General features: G+C 40.3%; 1 protein-coding gene across 1 annotated transcript in view; it reads right to left on the reverse strand.

Moving 5' to 3' along the window:
* Nucleotides 1-512: 512 nt before the first annotated feature.
* The window catches only part of LOC132527686 (bcl-2-binding component 3, isoforms 3/4-like), a 30,277-nt gene continuing 10,260 nt past the window's right edge, over nt 513-20,529 (reverse strand). Inside the window, exon 3 of the mRNA XM_060163631.1 lies at nt 513-810. Coding sequence (XP_060019614.1) covers nt 799-810 — 12 coding nt within the window. The 3' untranslated portion in view covers nt 513-798. The remainder of the gene's footprint in view (nt 811-20,529) is intronic.

Raw genomic sequence — 20,529 nt, forward strand, 5'->3', positions numbered from 1 at the left:
AATATATGTAATATTTTCTGTTTTTTGAGAGAGAAGTCCAACTCTCTCTGTTTTTGTTTTTCTTTCCCAATATCATATAAAGTACTGGGGTTTGGAGGTAACAGAAAATCTGAACGATGTCAGTCACAACAGAAGTACCCTTGGGAAGCACTCAATGAATCTGGCATTTGTTAAATAGCATAGACTTTGGAGTCACATAGAGCTGGTCCCATTCCAATCTCATCATTTTCTGGCTGTGTGTCCCTGGTGACAGAGGTAACTGTTGTGATATTACTTGGGTGTAATTGTAATTATGAAATTCTTATTTCATAAGACTTCTGTAATGGTTACACTGAGTAAGGCAACAGTGTCCAGAAGACCATAATTCTCAAAAAATGGTATGTGTTTCTTTTAAGAACTAGATGTCCTATTGATGCTTCCAGCTATCTAATTTTACTTAAGAAAAAACAAAGTTAAAAATGCATTTCTTTATTATTTATCTTTATATTTAACACAGTGGAAACAGCCTTCAAAAAGCAGAAACAAGAAGCCCAGGTTCCAATTCACACAGCTTCTCAATCACCTCTGGGTCTCTGGGACTCAAGAGCTTTGTCTCTTCTTACCAGGTTCTGTTACAATCCATTGATTTTTTCCTCACAGTATAAAATTTCCTTCGTTTAATTTCATTGGGCCATTTCCCCTGGGTCATTCTGACTGATTATGTTCCTTGTTGTTTATACTGTTCAACCTTCAATAGATTTCATTTTGAAGAACATGATGCAATCATGTGATTCTTTCTTGTTATTGAACTGTCGTTGCCTAAAGAATGTCCTAAAGAACAGGAAAATAATTGATGCCCATAAGCATCACAATCTTTAAGACAATTATGAGGTAAATTAGAGATCTTGCATCTTGATCAAAGAAAAAAAAAAGTGGAGTAGGGTTGAGACTTGGGAACTAACCTCAAGTAGCTGACATTATATACCTATCTACTCTCTCCCCCTCTCTGATATTTATACCATCTCATTTGATTCTCAGAACAAGGCCATGAGTTGGTATTACCTCAGTTTACAGAAGAGGAGACTGTATTTCCAGAAAGTCAAATAACCTGCCTCACAGCCCAAAAAAGGGTAGAGACTGCACTCAGACTTGGTCTTCTTGATGCTAACTGCCATACATCCTCTATGGAGAATCCAGGAATAATATTAAAACTTTACATTGTCTACATTACATTCCGATTACTTTGGGTTTGAATTTCAGAAATATCCATGTCTACATGAAATGAAGTGTCCCTTTGGAAACCTGAAGCAGGTCTGAGAAGCTGACCAGGTGTGCAGTAACTTTCAGAAGGAAATGAAGCCTTTCCTCCCACGGACGCTCTCCCCCCATTTGTTCAGTAGCTGCTCTAAGCATTCCATTTCAGAAACTATCTGCATTTAGTCCAAGTCCTTACTTATAGTTTTAAAATGCAAGTATTTTCAGAAAACAAACATTGAGCATTGGTGTCAATCATATTCACTGTAGTAGAAATGAGTTCCAACTTATCTTGAGACCAGTTGTATTGGTAAGAGAGCTTGAGGACAGAAAAGAAACATGGTGACAGAAGTGTCCCACAGAAGGGGGGGTTGGGCAGCTCTGGAACTGGTAGGGGCACTAAAGCCAAACAACAGAAACTAAATACAAAGACAACAAGAGCCACAACCGAAACAATTTTGTAATTTTACCCAAGGCTTGGGGCTGTCTTAAAGAACTAATGATTTTCAAGGCTCCGTTATTATACATTTTAAAATAAGGGAAATTTACCATTCTATGTGTGTGATTCTATGTGATCTCACTCCTACTTTATCACTGTATACTAGGCAGCCTTTCTGCAATTTTACTGGTGTCAACAATATCACTTGCTGTAATAATGGGAGGAGAATTTCCATGCAGGCAAAAGCCATGTGTTAGGATGCCTTGTTTTCTACCTGCCGGGGTTCTGTGAGTGTTCTAGTGTATTTCCAGCACTCATTCTGCCCAATTCGTACTCTAACAGATGGCACCATTAAGCAAGTATCCTCCGTAAGTCAGTCTCTTTGAAAATGAGGGCAAAGAAATGCAGAATAAAATTCTGTTGACTAGAAGAAAAAGGGTCCTTACTCCTTACATTATGTCGACAATGGCTGACAAATTTCTCGCGGATATAATCTTGCAGAACATATGCACGGTAACGTTTTACAGCAACATAAACTGAGATTGTGAGATACCTTGATAAATAGTTACTTTCTCACCCCAGGCTGTGTGCTTCCCTCTCCAGACACATACAGCTCCCATTACCACCCGACAGCCGAGGGAGAATTACACACTGCTCAGTAGACGGCTTCTGAAACAGTGAGGAGATGTTAAAAAGCTGCACTGAAATTAGGGCGTTGGAGCAGAAGCATGTTAAACAGAATGTAATATCAGCTTTGGAGGCAAAGAAATATCCAATGTGCAACAGAAAGGTAACGAGGGAAAAAAAATCTAGTGTTCCACGCACTGACAGTGAGCTATTAACAAGGTAAAATGACCAAGTATCGGTGCAATTTGGAGCTTGCATTTTCTGTTTTGGGAATTACGATAATGTGACAAGGTTATCGTTACAATTAGGAGAGTAATTAAAGTAGCAGAGTAATTGCTCTTCTGCATTTTTTTTTTGTAGTCGAAAAGATCTAATTGTATAAAAAAAAAGAGAGAAAAGAACATTCTTCATTTACTTTTTAAAATTTCTCACAAGCATCTATCTCAGAACCCAAGAGCAGGCATACTCTTCACACTGCACCTAGCACCTTTCAATTTTCTTCCCTTGAACCACTTTTTTTAGCTGTTACAAATTACTTGTCACATACCATGGATTTTATGTGTGAAGACTGTCTTTATTAGGAGTCAGTTTCTGGTGTGTGTGATATTACTTCTAAATCTGATAGGTTAAGATATTTTTCTCCTTCGTGCTTCCTGATTCTGGACTTAGTTTCAAGTAATTGTATGTTCACACTGTCTCACCTATAAAAATGAGGAAAAACAGAATTGTTTCACCCGGGTGGGTACAGATCCACATACAGTAGACAAGTAAAACTTTAGAAATAAATAAATAAACCTACCCAACCCTGAAGAGTCGGAGCTGGGACAGACAAGGTCTGTCTGTCTGGCAGAAACACTTTGAAGAACAGAAAGGAGGAAGCAGCATGAAGAGATTTGTTGAAATTTCTGGGGAGAGAAGGGAGCGACTCTGGCAGAGATGCAAGAAAGTCAACATTTTTGCTTAAATCCTATGGGCTTCTTGAGACAGATAAAAAGCCCTGTCCAGGTCTTCGCCGGTGGCGCAGTGGTTGAGAGTCCGCCTGCCGATGCAGGGGACACGGGTTCGTGCCCCGGTCTGGGAAGATCCCACATGCCGCGGAGCGGCTGGGCCCGTGAGCCATGGCTGCTGAGCCTGCGCGTCTGGAGCCTGTGCTCCGCAACGGGAGAGGCCACAGCAGTGACAGTGAGAGGCCGGCATACCGCAAAAAAAAAAAAAAAAAAAAAAAAAACCCTGTCCATCTGACATGAAAGAGTGAAGGAGACAGGAAAGCCACTAAAAGCCGCTGATGCCAGGGGAAGCCCAGGGTCTGGAGTCTAACCTGTAACCTGCATCTAACCTCTGGATGGCAATGGACAGCACAGACCTGGGGAAGAGTGGTGAGTCCCAAGAACATTCCTGGAGGGAAACCGAGCCACATGATCCTGTGCAAGTGACAGCACTTCTGTAAGCCTCCCTTTCCTTACCTGAAAAAGTGATCCTATTCCGCTAATTCGTTGAGCTGCTAAGAGGTAAAAAGAAAAAAAAAAGCATAAAAAGACTTTATAAACAACATCTGTATTACATGTACTCATATGTACATATATTACACATATATGTATGTATACACATATATTACATAGCGCATATAATCTTTACCATATGCAACTATGGTTTAGCTCCCGGGCTCCCTTTCCTCTAGGTAGTGCCTTTCAAAGGACAGCTGAACTATTTAGAAACAAAAGAACTCATATTCATTTTGCTGCAAGTTTAGCCCCAAAAGTGATTACTTTCTTTGCCTGGTAGACCTCACACTGCTTATCTGCTTAGCCAATTCTTGTTCCTTCAGCGAGGATCAGCTAAAAGGTTACTTCCTTGTGGAGCCTTCCCAGACTCCCAGAGGAGAAACAAGCCCCACTTCTACTCTGCCTCCAGACCTCTGTGTACATCCCCCCATCCCAGCTTGTCCTCTTGTCCATCTACCACCAGACCATGAACAGCTTGAGACAGGGGCTGAGTCCCTGCATCTCCGTACTGCTAGGCTGAGCACGTGTTCAAAAAGTATGTGTCAGCTGAGCTGAATAACAGATTCTTCATTAGGAGTAACTACGACAGTTATATATGTCTATATATGCAGATGCATATTCACGTGTACAAATCTATGTGTATACATGTGCTTTTACGTGTATTTATCTGGCCTCATAAATATATTTTAAACACAGTTTTCTTTGATGAGGACACTAAACTGTTAGGAAGCCACTAGCCACCCACATTACCAGATCCGGAGAAAGTGATGGGAATAACTAGTTCCTTTACTTCAGATTACCTTATTCCCTAAAGGTTATTAACTCCTCTGGCAATAACAGCATCTCGCAATCATTCTAAAGAAACACTATCCAATATGCATGATGCAAAAGGATTTGAAAAACAAAATGTTGATCTGGAAGGGAATCATGTAGCGGGAACTCCCCGGTGAATAAACACCTTGACACTGATGCTACAGCTGCTGTTCATCTGAGCAACTGCATCTTCCCCTCTCTTTTGTGATGTGATTTTAAACTGAAAGCATTAGGTAGCAAGAAGCACTGTAATTAAAGCTTCAAGCAGAAAATGATTGAAGAAGCACTGAAAAAGACTTCTCCTTCAAAAGTGCATTTCAATTCTCCCCTTGTCTCTAGAAGACAAATGCTTCTGACAGTCTGTATTTTACTACTGTTTCATTTAATAATGCATATCGACATTTATCCAGGAACGTCAGCCGTTGCTTTACTTCTCATTTTAAATCAGCTAAGCACCTGCCCATTCCCATGACTCCAATCCCCTCCCTCCACCCACCCAGCTTGTTTTCTCTGTTTGTTCTCATTTACTTACTTTTTAAATTAATTTTTGAAGCAAGGATATATGTTTCAGGGTGAACACACTAATTCCCTAAAAGACCTGAATATAACTCTGGGGGCAAAGGAGAGCCACTTGCCTCTTGTTCTGCTTACAAAATGACAAAATCATAACCCAATGGAAAACATACACACACACGCAGAGGACATACACGTTCCAAGAGCAAAAGAGACTACACAGAGGCTTCAATATTCTTATGGTCTGTACTTAGAACATAGTAAGAGATACTGTCTACAAAATTCCATCATGTGCTTTATTTCCTAAGAAGGATTCCAGGTTCACTATTTCTATAATCACCATTTTCCTTCTAATATGAGCTTGTGCTATACACAAGTTACTTCTAGAAGTGTCTTTTATGTTTTGCTTTTATTTTTATACTTTCTGGGTTTGTGTAGGGATGTTAACTAGCCCATCTCCTTTTTGAAAATCCAGGTACCCTACTAATAATACCTTATAGTCATAATGCGGTAAACTTAAGGAAGAAATCATTTAAACAAATTTATTCATCACTTCATTAAATACTCAGTTAGGAGCTGTGGAGGTATTTCAAGATAAATATGATATGAACCTTCCTCTCAAAGAATCAGCAAACTAGTAACAGAGCTACCTCATAAAAATGCTTTAAAAAAGAACACTCTAAATTAGTTATGAATTTAAGCCTCCCATCAAGTAACAGGGTCTGTGTTTTTTGAAGGGGTTTATCACTTAGAAAACAGGAAGAGTTCACAAAGTCTTTTACTAGATCAATTATAAAAGGTACAGAAATTGTGCTAGTAAGGCGTTATTTATAAGTAATAGTCATAGTTATTACTTTCATATGCATGTACTACATGCCAAGCATTGTTCCGAGCACACAGTATTAATTCATTTAATTCTCCCAACACCTTTATGTGGTAGACATTATCTCCATGCACTAGTTGAGAAAACTAAGGCCCAGAGAGACAAGTAACTTACCTAAGGCAACCAAGTACAATGACGAGGAGGGATCTGAGCCCTACAGAGACCGCCTCCAGCGCTAGCTTAATCATTTCCTACAACTGCCTCTAAGCCTTGGCGCGCCCCTGCAGTATAGAACATACGCAACTTACCGGGTCGAAAATGGATTTTCTCCAAGGGACATGTGTGGTCCTCAGACCAAGCTCAGGCTATGATTCCACTTTTTTTTTTTTTTTTTTTTTGCGGTACGCAGGCCTCTCACTGTTGTGGCCTGTCCCATTGCGGAGCACAGGCTCCGGACGCGCAGGCTCAGCGGCCATGGCTCACAGGCCCAGCCGCTCCGCGGTATGTGGGATCTTCCCGGACCGGGGCACGAACCCGTGTCCCCTGCATTAGCAATAGAATTTTGTCACTAACTTTTTAAAAATTAATAGAGCACTACCTGCAGGTGAAATTAGGGAAAGAAAGAAGGGTATTTGGGATATAGGCTAGAGCTTGTCAAAAGGTAAGTTAAATATCTGAAATTAAGCTCTTACCAATACAATTAGTGTGCCCTGCACACACACACGTGTACACCTAATTTTCAACCACCCAGTGGGCCTTCTTTTAGAATGGTGAATACTGCAGATGAAATCCATATAGTTGTCTCTAGGATATGAAACTTTAAAAGAATTATAAATGTCCAGACAGCACTGCTTATTATTATAAATGTCCAGACAGCACTGCTTATTACTACTGCTTTAATTTTAAGAGAATCACTGTATATTCCAGACAGTCTTACGAAAGTACAAATCTTCTATATTCACAAGACTGAATTTATCCACTTAATAGTGAATTTCTTAATTATATGCCTTCTATCTATATTGTATTAACATCTCACTGCTAGAAAATAGAAACATGCATACATCTTTATGCTTATTTCTTCTGCTAATTATTTTTTAATTAATTAATTTATTTATTTATTTATTTTTGGCCGTGTTGGGTCTTCGTTGCTGCATGCAGGCTTTTCTCTAGTTGCGGCCAGTGGGGGCTACTCTCCATTGCGGTGCGCAAGCTTCTCATTGCGCTGGCTTCTCTTTGTTGCAGAGCACGGGCTCTAGGTGCACGGGCTTCAGTAGTTGCGGCACATGGGCTCAGTAGCTGTGGATCTCGGGCTCTAGAGCGCAGGCTCAGTAGTTGTGGTGCACGGGCTTAGTTTCTCTGCGGCATGTGGTATCTTCCCGGACCAGGGCTTGAACCATGTCCCCTGCATTGGCAGGTGGATTCTTAACCACTGTGCCACCAGGGAAGTCCCTTTCTCCTGCTAATTATTAAAAGTGTTTTTAGTCATCACTTTTCTAATTTTTAATAGTTGGAGTTCTTCCCATTTTCTTCTCTCCTTACCAGATTCATTTTAAGATCTTAGATAGGGAAGAAATAGCTATGTTGCTGACCTGTAGCATCTCACAGGAATTTAAGCATATTCTGACATACTAACTAGTTCATTTCTGAAGGTACATCAAGATTATTAGGGCTGCTAACCTCCTTTGGCCCCTTAGCTCAATATCTGAATCTACTGTGAAATCTGATGTGAAAAGACTTCAGTACCTCGTCACTCTTAGATTTCCCCTCCTTCCCTTTCAATAAAGATAGCTTTTACACAGAGTAAACTAGCATACCAAGTGGTCTCTAAGGACCACAATTGCATTACCAGAATGATGCCTGTCTCCATTAGAAAGGCATTATTAGATGATGTTATAGGTCTTTAATCCACATCAGTGTGTTCTGCAGGTGTGATCTATACCCAGTGGGTGAGGGCATGGGAAGCTGATGTAGTACCAAGCACCACCTCTGACTGCAGGACAGCAAACCACCTTCAGGGAAAAAGGACCTCAGAATCAGACCTTAGCAGGCATCCAGTAGTGATGTAGAATTGTTCTCTTAACTGGGCCGAGTGACTGAAATTCATAGCAGCACCTCTCTATTTTTAAGTTCAGAAAAGAATGGCAAACATAACCATTCCTCAGATAAGTTAAACACCACACTCATATTCACAATCCTAATTGTTTGGTCAAAGTTAATGAATTAAATTTTACAAATAATGGATCAAGTAGAAATCTCACAATTTTAAGAGGGAAAGAGTCTCGGCCCGATTAGGTGAGTTGAATTCATTGTCAGCTCTAACTAGAACGTCAGGATTCAGTTAAGGAAAAGGGTGGGAGGATTCAAAATAGATATTCAAACCACACAGTCGTGGTCTGATAAAACCTCAGAGTCATCTGTATGCCACTTGCAAGCTTTGAAAAAAAAATGAAAATGTAATACATCCTGAACTGTATTTCTTAGGTACACTAATATATCAGGAAATGAAGCACATGATACTTCCACTCTGCAGGAAAGGCATCTGCACCCTGTGATCACTCACTGACAAATGTTTATCTTCTACAATGTCTTTTTTGCAAGATGACAGTTTAAATCCTGTAGGAAGAACACTAAACTAGCACTTAGAACTTCCTTGTATTTGGGACTTCAATATGTACTTGTTGATCGCTGGCTCAAACATGAATCTTTTTTTACCTAAAAATATGTGGTGTCTTGTAGAGGGTAATGAAGCCCTCTAATAAGTTCAGCTCTTTAAAAAAGAAAAATATAAAATATTTCCCCCTTTCTTCTACATGAGAATGAAAACTAGAAAGGAGGCTTGGCTTTCTGTTACTGATGAGATTTTCCTTTCAACTGAAACCCTCAAAATCACATTTGAAAATATCTGCCCTACCTTATAAGCTGATGAATATAAAACTGAATCTATGTTGTTTTTTGAATAACTGTGTCAAGCACATAGGCAGAGCTGTGTTTTAATGTACTCCAAAGGTCCTCTGTTATGCCATGTCTTCAGTAGGACAAAAAGGCTCTATACTTTTCCAAAATTACAATGCAGAACCACCACCAAAACTTATACTCAGGGCTTCCCTGGTAGCACAGTGGTTGAGAATCTCTCTGCTAATGCAGGGGACACGGGTTCGAGCCCTGGTCTGGGAGGATCCCACATGCCGCGGAGCAACTGGGCCCGTGAGCCACAACTACTGAGCCTGCGCGTCTGGAGCCTGTGCTCCGCAACAAGAGAGGCCGCGATAGTTAGAGGCCCGCGCACCATGATGAAGAGTGGCCCCACAACTAGAGAAAGCCCTCGCACAGAAACGAAGACCCAACACAGCAAAAATAAATTAATTAATTAATAAACTCCTACCCCCAACATCTTCTTTAAAAAAAAAAAAAACTTATACACTCATCTACAGAGGTAACATGAGGTCATCTTTCTTTTTTTTAATTAATTAATAGGATGCGTCGGGTCTTGGTTGCAGCATGCGGGATCTTCGTTGAGGCCTGCGGGATCTTTTGTTACAGTGAATGGGCTCTTCGTTGCGGCACGTGGGCTTCTCTCTAGTTGTGGCGCGCAGGCTCTAGAGTGCAGGGGCTCAGTAGTCGTGGCGTGCGGGCTTAGCTGCCCCGCGTCATGTGGGACCTTAGTTCCCCGACCAAGGATCAAACCTGCATCCCCTGTATTGGAAGGTGGATTCTTAACCACTGGACTACCAAGGAAGTCCTGAAATCATCTTTCTTTTTACCTTCTCCCTCAATCTTTCCTTCCGTCCCCCTCCCTTCTCTCACTCCTTTCCACCACAAATATTCGTTGAAACCCTACTATACCCCTGGAATCTGAAGGTAAAAGTGTAATTCAGACAGCCATCATCCCAAGGGGTTCAACAAGGTGAAAGGACCCTTAGATGGTCCCACTGAGGGAGAGGAAGAGAAAGCAAGTGGATCATTGGGGCAAGTGTTTAAAAGTCGGCCACTACAAAATACCCTGTCTACATCCTTAAAAAGATTGTATCATCACATCTCATCCTGATTTTATGTTTTGTGGCCAATAAACCTTTATCACTGCAATATCCACTGCATCCTTTTGCTCTGTCTCAATGCTGCAAAGGAGAACAGTTGTGCATTTCATAACAAAGACCAATGCAGATACCGGTAAAATCTTACTTGAATCAAAAGAAAAGAGCTAACAGGTGGAAGGTGGCTGCTCTCTCATTGTCCCCTGCCTTATTCACTATCTATTGTGTCTGAAAGTATTTAATTTACAAAAAATCCCCTAGTTAAAATTTAATGTGGGAGTCCTAGCCTGAGCACTGCATCCAGCAATGCCATTCTTCCACAGTCTTCTAAATCTAGACCTAGAGGTTAGGCTGGTAAAATTTTCAGAGAAATAATGCAGTGGCAGAAGCATCAGATACATGAGCAACAAGATTCATTAGTTACAGCAGTGCAGGTCTCTTGGAAGGATTTCTGGAATCATTTCTTCACATCAAAGGTTTCACAATCAGCCTTCTAAATTGCTCCATAAACCGAAAGGTCTCCGTGTCTTACCTGTCTACACCAGGAAATTCCATGCTGTGGCAGAATCATCAACAGTATCTTCATGAAACACTGGCTGAGCTCCTAGAGGGAACGAGAGGGACCACACCTCTCACGGAAGAGGCCTGTGGGATGTTCTTCTGTGATCATCTGCCCTTGGTAGCTTCGAAGGGCATGACTTGGGCTGTTGGGTCAGTAATACAGGGACACATTAACATCTATTTCTTTTCCAAAACATCAGGGATGCTTGTCTTACCTTTTTCTGAATAAGTCATGTTGGAAGACTTGTTAATATTTATTGAGCACATAACTGCACCAGATACTATGCTAAATGCTCGGCATGCATTTAATCCTCACGGCAACTTGTTTTTTTAAAAATAAAAACGTATTTAATAGAATTCCAAATTTGGAAAAACATATGGAAATAATAATAGTGATGATCATTACCAGTATTTGGCATTATACATGATTTATATTTTCCTTTCTATAATTCTTAAGTGTTTAGTTTGTTTTCTAGTTATTGGATGTTGCCACTGCTATATCAATTTCTTTTTCTTTGGCATCTTTCTGCTTTACTGTTGTTGTTGATGGTGGAGTTTTTGTTGTTGTTTATTTGTTTGCTTTGTTTAATTTCTCTTTGTGTGGTATAATCTTCCATTCTTTTATTTTAGAACTTCAGGTATAGTTTTTTAATAGGGGTGAGATGTCTCTTATAAATAGCATAATACCCATTTATTTCCTTTATCAAATCTTAGAATCTCTAACTAACGTGTGAATTAAATCTACTCACATTTACTTTGATTACTTATATATTTATTTTCATTTTTTTATTAACATGATTTTTCTTCGGTTTATATTTGGTTTGGGGGTTTTGTTTTTTTTCTTTTTTTAAAATTTATTTTATTGAAATATAGTTGATTTACAATGTTCTGTTAATTTCTGCTGTGCAGCTAAGTGATTCAGTTATACATACATTCTTTCTCATATTCTTTTCCATTATGGTTTATCACGGGATATTGAATATTGTTTCCTGTGCTATACAGTAGGAGCTTGTTGTTTATCCTCAACTTTTTAAAGGTTTTAGTTTTGCTGTCCCCACTGCACAGATGAGAAAGGTGAGGCTTATAGAGATTAAGTACCTTGCCAGGGTGCCAGAGCTGTGAAGTAGTGAAGGCAGCTACAAGCCCAAGCAGACAAGATCCAGAGCCTAGCTTCTAACCACTAATGCTGGCTCCCCAGATTCTGAGAATTAAAGAATTACTGGAGGGCTTCCCTGGTGGCGTAGTGGTTGAGAGTCCGCCTGCCGATGCAGGGGACACGGGTTCGTGCCCCGGTCCGGGAAGATCCCACATGCCACAGAGCGGCTGGGCCCGTGAGCCATGGCCGCTGAGCCTGCACGTCTGGAGCCTGTGTTCCGCAACGGGAGAGGCCACAACAGTGAGAGGCCCGCGTGCCACAAAAAAAAAAAAAAAAAAAGAAAAGAAAAAGAGTTACTGGAACTCTCCAGTCTTAAACAAATGAAGAAACTGAGGCTCAAGACAGTTGAGAAATTTGACAGAAATCAAAGATTTTTTTTAGAGACAGCACAAAACTAGAATTCAGAACATCTGCCCACTAGCCTATTGCTCTTTTGATGATCCCACACTGCTTGTCCAGTCCAGCTCATGGCACCAATTGTTGATAAGATGACTTTTTGATACATAGCTATACAAAACAGAAATGGACATGACCTTCCCCATTTCATCTTCCTCTCTGGGAATCTTTGAGATAGTGATAATTGTACACACCCCACCTACTACAGGAGACAGGAAAGTAAAATGATATAACTAAACTGAAAGCTTTAAGAAATAAAAGAAATAGGAATTACAAAAATGGAAAGGATTACGAAAAACAGTTCCCATCTTCATGTTTCCATTTCATGCTATGCTTTCTCTCCGGCAATAATTAAATTAAATCTTTAGTTATCCCATTAGGGTCCACTGCAATCCTAAATAAAATGAATCTTTTAGGGATTTCAAGGCAGAACATACATATAAATCCATCCATGTGTGCACTCATCCAGCCATTCATTCAAGAACTTAAGATACAGTGGTAGTTAGCCAAACACACCGAAAACTAACAATATGCTAAGATCCTACTAGGCATAATATTTTGCATAGTTTATTTCACTTAATCTTTATAAGAACTCTATAAAATATTAATGTCTTCATTTTATACAAGAAGTTGAGATAAAATGTATAATTTGCCCAAAGTGTCACAGTTAGGTAGTAATAAAGCTGGTATTCAAACTCAGGCCCACCTAATTCTAACACTGAACAACCATGCTGTCCTTGACATTCCCTCTACCTGGAGTCATGTTTGGATGTGCCGATGACCACAAAGTACTATCCCTCCCAACCCCTCCCGTTAAACAGGACAAGCAGAGGTGACACGGGAGCACCTATTGCTATCACTTGGGCTCTAGAGAGTTAAATCATAGAGTGATATGAAAGAAAACAACAAACACTGCACTTTTTAATGAATTCTCAATTACTCTCCATTGGAGAAAGCTAAGAGCTACTGTAGGCAGAAAAGGAGATTCTAGAAGGTTATCTCTACCAGCGGCATGTCCGTGCTCCTCTTAAGCTTCCAGTCTACCTCCATTTCCTAATTTTTCCAAACAATCCCATTCCTTATATCACTTCAATTATGGCCTAATGCTCCTGTTCAGCACATTACACAGATACCAACTAGCACTCCTCCATCAGCAACCTGCTCTAAATCTTGAAGAGCAAAAGAAATACGGGACTTGAAGTTGCAATCCTTTCATCTTCTTGTTAGGAGTTCTGGTAAAAAGGTGGAGTCACAATCACAGCCAAGCTACCATTAAGTGAAATTAGAGATTTCTCTCGACATTCCATTATTTACAAGTCTCTCTGTCACTTAAGGACAAATAATCATCTGAATACTCATTTCTTCAGGAATCTATTTGTTATATATTTGCATAGAAATCCCATTAATTGATCTAGAAATAAAGAATCACGAAACGAGAGTGGGCAGTGACAAGCCAGCTTGTTTGCACGCCTGTCATCGGAGACCAAATTTAAGCTAAACCATCAGGATAATTATTTATGTTATCTGAAAAATCGCTAATGAAGGAAATATTACAATTCTCCCATGAGCTCCCTTCCAAACTTCCAAAGTATTTTATACAAGAAGATCAAGATTTCCACACAAAGAAAAATACAATTAAGGCTAAGCTCTAATATTGGTTTTTAGGGGTAAAAAAAAAAGTCATGTTGTACAGATCCTTCTTTATCTGCTAACGTGTTTTCAGACTGTAGAGAAGCCTTTAAACTGAAATCTAAGTGAAGCTGAAACAACATTGACTTTTTACCAGAAAATAAGTCTACAAACATAATTTCTCATGGCTGTGGGGTTTTGATATGAAAAACACCTTCATAACTCTGGATGACACTAATATTACGCTGAAAAAGAAAACATATTCATTAGCCAATTATAATCACATTGGTCATTCGTGTTAAATGAAATGTGCCTCACAACCCAGCATATTTTCCACAATGTGGTCCACAATAAAATTATTTACTAGATTTGCCTGTTTTGCTTCCCTCTTTGTAATAGCTTTCATTTTGCTGTTTACCTGTTTCCTAACAGACATTCCCCAGGGTTCTTGAAGAGTTAATGTTCATTCTTAGAAGCTCTTACTTGAGAATTTCACCTAGTGGAAACACTCACTGCATCGTCCCCACAGAATATATTATGAGTGTTGCCATTTTCATGTTTATAGCGACAAGCTAAAATTTAGTAGAAAAATTCTTTTTTTGCCTGTTGATAAGCCAGACTCCTCGGCGGGCAGTTGTTTTTAAGAGCTCTCTCTTTGAGTAATTCCTTTCTAATAATCCATGATACCCACTGTTTTTGAGGCGATAAGACTGCTGGAGAGATTTCTTTTTTTCGCAGAAGCAAAGTGTTTTTAAGAGTTCTTCAGCAGTGAGTGTCCTAATTGAGACAGAGTGATAACTATTTCTTAAGATATCATTTCCTCTTCTGGACCCCAGACATAAATACTGTTATGGAGAAATTGGGCAAGAGGCAGTGTTGCCCCACAGAAAGATCCTTTAGGGAAACAGTGACATAGTATTACAGAACTGCCTTATCTATGCAGGAAAAATAAAGCCATTTATAAACCACAGTACTCATACTATTCCAAGTTGGAGTGCAAAAGGAAGGAGAGCTAAGGCTTACTAGTACTTGATGTGTGTCAGGCATCACCTAATCTATTTGTCACAGTGATCCTGTGAGATGCATATTATTTTTCCTCCATTTAAAAATGGAGGAAGTAGACCCAGGACGAAGAAACACACTCAAGTTACCCTAGGTGGTTGCGGCAGAACCAGATTCAAAGCCATCCATGTGAATGCAAACTCCATGGCCTTCCCACTACAACCACCCTCTGTCGTTATGCAGCTCCCTTTTTGAAAGAATACAATTATGGAGATAATAAAAAGCAGGTGATTGTTGCATTTTTCAAAACATCCAGATGTCTTCAAAGATTCCAGTAAGCTGCAGTCTGTGGTTCTGCAATACTGCAAGCATCTCTTTCAGTATAAACCATCACACCACTAATTTTGGCTATCCAGCCTCAGTTATAAGAATCCAGCTCAACATAATCAAGTCTAATGCCTCTGATTATTTCCATTTGCTCTTGCTTACAGGTCTGGAAAGACTACAGATTTTACAAATACAAACAGAGGGTTCATGGTGCTGTTGGAATGTTCTACCTTCCTGTTTTCAAAGCAAGAGTGCACTGCTTTGACAAAGTGTTCCACAGAGGGAACAAGGGAAGCTTCTATTAGATAACTTTGAAATTCAAATGCATGAGTTATTTCTGCAAACTTGTGTTAATATTAATTTTCTCAGTATTGAAAATTATGGGAAGTAGTATATGTTGATGGAGATAGAGACTTGTGCTATAAGTTTCAGAGGTAGGTTGGAGTCAGATACCTGAGTATCTGGTATGGATGGATACCAGATAGAGTATCCTCAAACATTTACTGGGCATGGCCTTCTCCCTAAAGGAGCTCACAGACAGTGGACACAAAGCGCCAGGTAAAATTTTACACCACAATGAGACTATTATAAAGATAAAAGTGAGGGCTCACCCTACATTTAGTTCAGAAGAGAAGATTAACTTTCTTTGGGAAGATAAAGGAAAGGCACGGAAAGAATGGCCTTGAGTGTCAAGCTTAAAAGTTTAGCTTTGGTCTTCCCTGGTGGCGCAATGGTTGAGAGTCCCTGCCGATGCAGGGGACACGGGTTCGTGCCCCGGTCTGGGAAGATCCCACATGCCGCGGAGCGGCTGGGCCCGTGAGCCATGGCCACTGAGCCTGCGCATCCGGAGCCTGTGCTCCGCAACGGGAGAGGCCACAACAGTGAGAGGCCCGCGTACTACCAAAAAAAAAAAAAAAAAGTTTAGCCTTGACTCTGTGAATAATGGAAAGCAGTAGGATCCGCCTGAAAATAAGGAAGAACAGCTGTGGTGTGCAAGTCAGGGGAGGAAAGACATACCTAGGTTTAACTGCAATGCAGCCAAAGTGAAAGGGCAAGAAGGACAGAATTTTTGAAAGATGCATAAAACTAGTGACAGAACAGTTGAAAGTGAGTGAAAGGGAGTAATCAAAGATGACTCAAAGCAGTGGTTCTAGACAGTGGATCTTGTTTAATAAAGACATATGAATTAAACAGAGTGAGACTTTGTTTAAAATGACATACCGACATTGAATTCCAAAAAAATCCAAGTGAGTTCACCACTCCTAGTGGAGAGGGAAGAGTGACCCTGGGTCGCAGGCTGATCCTTTATAGGTCTGTGCATGGTCCAAAGAGACCAGGCAGCCATTTCCAGCAAGACTGACACTGGTCTGTTTCAGTTTCTTCCATGTGGCCTGATCACTTCTCAGCTGCAAACTGCAGAGAGCAAATGCTTTGGTTCAGTTTAGCTCCTCAAACATTTGTTGGGCAAGGCCTTCACCTTAAGTGAGCTCACAGATAGTGGACACAAAGCATTAGGTAAAATTTCTGCCATAGACAGAAATAACACAGAATTCACCGGAGGGCCAACAGAGCTGGTGTTTGCATGTGGCCCTGGAGCTGGGGAGCCGCTTATCAAACTTCTACCACACGTGGGCAGAGTGTGCTTTCATACACCACCCCATCCACGAGCCCATCTAAACTGACCCAACTCAGAAATCATCTTATGCCACCCCATCCACAGAAGTCTCATGACAGATGATGGGCATGTGGTGACAAAAGAACATAGAAACAACAGCAGCCATGGTCTAGTTGCCTACAGGGAAATGAAAGAATTAAGCAATGGATCACTTAATTTAGACAGAATTAAGAATATTTATACAGAACTAGGAAGGACAAATAATTGCAAATTCATAAAATGCAACGAGAATACATGCAGAGATGAGGGCATCAGCAGAAAGGGTGAAAAAAGAGGGATGGTCAAAAATCAAATTCAACTGGGGACGACTTGTAAGCACAGGGCTTATGTTCAAATTATCAACATGCAACAGCATTTCCCAGACCATCTCTGGGTCATTTTTTCACCTAACAGGGTCTACCACCTGAGCAATCACAGAGATTTAGAAAAGGAGAGGATCTGATCTATTTATAGCACAGTCAATTCTCAGTCATTTCCAGGCTCTCTCAGAAACCTCTCACTCTATGTTATTATCTGCCCTTTGGCCACTCCATTATCCATTATCACCTCCACAGGGAAAAAGAGGTGCATCTCAAATCAGTCCATCTAACTATTTATTAGTAGTGCTGGTAAAAGGGTAAAGACAAGAAACGGAGAGTCTGCTCTCCGATAACCGACTCCTTAATCACTAGGTACTTACCACAGGCTTTCATTAGTACTGAAAACATGCTAGAAGTTGTCACACTTTATTTTCTAATTAATGACTCTTCTCTCTTCCCATTTTATAGAAATGCATGGACAGACCCAAGAACTGCTTTCACTCAAAAATGGCAAATAGCAAATAATTACTTCTTAGATAGTTACCTATTAAAAAGTCAAATATGGAAATCTGGACCACATGCTGCCTAGTGGAGGATGAGCACTCATCCCAGAATTTGATTTTAAGGCATGGAAAAATAAAGTTAGAGTGGATTTTGGAAATCACCTAGTGCTCACCTATCTTATAAAACTAATTAACTGCAGTTACAAAATAAGATAAGCAATCTGACGCAATTTGCTCTACTTCAGTTTCCCTGTGTGTAAACTGGGGTTATTAGCAGTATTTCTAAACAGAACCTCTTATACAAGGTTTTTGTGAATATTTAAACATGATAATATACATGAACTGCATAAGCAGCATCCTAAATGAATTGCATAATCAATACAATTACCGCTGTTAATTATTATTACTACTACTACTATTATTATTATTAATCCCCCTAGACGAGAATGTGACCTTCCTGATACCCAGCATGATTCAAGAATCAGGAAAGCGTATTGTTTCTAAACAGCCCCATAAATTAACCCTGTAAGATCCTTGGGGGGCGTTCTGATTAGCCCCTAGAACTCAAGCAGAGTGCTTTATCAAAAGTCATCTCAGGTCATCCATGGGTCGCCTATTGGCATGGAAAGTGTTGCCAGTATATAGACAGCCCAGAGGGGACCAAGGGTTAAGGTGTGGGTATATCAAAATGTGCTCCACTATCTTCTACTCTTTTAGCCACTGAAAATTTTGCTTAAAAAGGGGGAGGAGGGACCAGAGTGTGTTTATGTGTGCATACACCACCCCCACCTGCAAACAAGTCCTCTCTATCAATCGATAGTCTACCATAAAAGCAGCAAGGTGTTAGAATTGTCTCTTGGCCAACAAGAAGGACTTGAAGTCCAACTTCTGTCGCTACCATGATCACATTAAACCATGCAAGTTTAGAATGTGTTGCAACCTTTGCATGGGCTTTGCTGCATTCAATGTGCAAATCCTGAGGACTAGGGTGGATCCTGCTTTGTGGAGACAGAGTGACTAAGGATCTATGATTCCTAGTCTTCCTTTCTCCTCTTTGGAGGGCCCTCATTCCTCAGATATTGCCATCAGGAAATAATGTGCCTAAGATCTAATAAACAAAACAAAAAGGAAGAGCAACAACATGAAAAAGAGAGCAAATGCACAACAGTCACAAGTTCTTTGCTTTGCTCTCTTTAATTCTGTCCGGAAAGAGACACAAAGTTAACACTATAAGTTAAATTTCTCATTTCATGGAAACCACATCTGCATGAACATCTACTTAACTGATGGTTTTACTCGGTGCCAAGAGAGATACTTCATCAAGCAAAATTATTCCTTCTTTAAACAGATCTTTGAGTGTGGCATTGAAATTGCCTCATGTGAGGTTTGGAGAGCTTGATGCTGATCAGGGTTGGGTTAACCAAAAGGCTTTTGCCTGACAAACCTTACAGTAAGGCAGAATGGTGGTGGTTGTATTTTTTCCCCACTGAGCCACCAATCTACAGGCATGGAAAACACTTCTGAGGAAGCAGCCCCTATCACTAGATTACGAATCTTCTTGTTTTCCAGAATTGTCCAGTACAATTATATACTTATTCACTCAATTACATTTGTGCAGAACCTGGGGCATTAAGCACTATTGTTAGTACCAGGGAGATGGGATGAATGAGCCAAGGTTTTTGGGTCTACTGGGAGAGACAGACACATGAACAGACACGCTACAATACAACACCAACAGGGAACTAATAAAGTGACAAACAAAATGCTCTAGAAGCCCAGAGAAAGTAATGACTAATTTTGACTGGGAGGGAATGTGTCATTCCTGTGTGTCTTAAAGGAAAAGAGTTTGCCAAATGGAGAGTGAGCAAGTAATATTCTATGTAAAGGGTAAATGGCATGGGGAAGGCTAACTGTCAAGAGGCCTTACCATCTTTGGAGCATGGGTGCTGGGGATGGGTGCTGGAGAATGAGGTCTCAGTGATGCTTGGGACCCAGATTGTCATGGATCTCATGTGTCATGATAACAAGTTTGGATGGGCTTTATCCATGGGGACAGGAAATTCAAGTCATAGGACTAGTAATGCAATGTGATTTGCTTTCTTAGGGGATTAACTCTGGGGACACCAAGAATGGTACAGACAGATGGTGGAGAAACCACACAGGAGACTGTGGCTACCAAGAGTGAAACCAGCCCTGACATCTGGTCCCTCAGAAGGTTCCCCTAGAAGAGTTGGGTTAAATGGAGCAATATTTCCTATGTGGCAAAATATATGGGAAAAATACTTTCAGAAATTCACAAGTTACTCTAAACCAGACAACTATAAAACCACTGAGTCTCTGGGTCGGAAAAAATTCTAAAAATTATCAGTGAGTGATCTCCAATCCCAGGAACTTTTGAACATCCACATTCCCAGGCTTCATCACAGACTTAAAATATCGGGGTCTCCAGGCCTCAGGCCCAGAAACATGGATTTTTTAACCAGCTCCTCCAGTGTTTTAACCAGTTCATTCAGATAAATGAGTCTAGTTTGGAAAAGGGCAACTCTAGGTCAATCCATTAGATTTCCTGGGGAGGAGGGACGAGGTCTTCTTTGAAAGAGTATCCCAAGTGCTCAGAACAAAACTTAGCATGGTGCCTGGCACATGGTAAAAAATCAACCTTTGTCAAATCCCCAGTTACAAGCTTGTGACTTGAATGGATGTCTGCCTTGCATTCCTTTGGGACTCAGAGATTATGAGAATTGAGCTTTAAATTCCATTGCTGTCAGCACTATTTGACTGGTTCCTTACCTATTTGGGTAAAAAAAAAATATATTTTAAACCATTTCCCAAAGAATTTTAATCTCTCTTACATGTTCTAAAGAAGCAAAACAAGGTCTTATTGTTTTATGTTGGGTGGAATGTTGGTTCTAAAGCTACTTACTAAGAAGTGAAGAGCTTGCAGAATACACTCTAGTGCCTGCTTCTCTTCTCCAATGTGACTGATTGTATGTATATGTG

Source organism: Lagenorhynchus albirostris, chromosome 1, assembly GCF_949774975.1.
Source record: "Lagenorhynchus albirostris chromosome 1, mLagAlb1.1, whole genome shotgun sequence".
NCBI lineage: Eukaryota > Metazoa > Chordata > Mammalia > Artiodactyla > Delphinidae > Lagenorhynchus > Lagenorhynchus albirostris.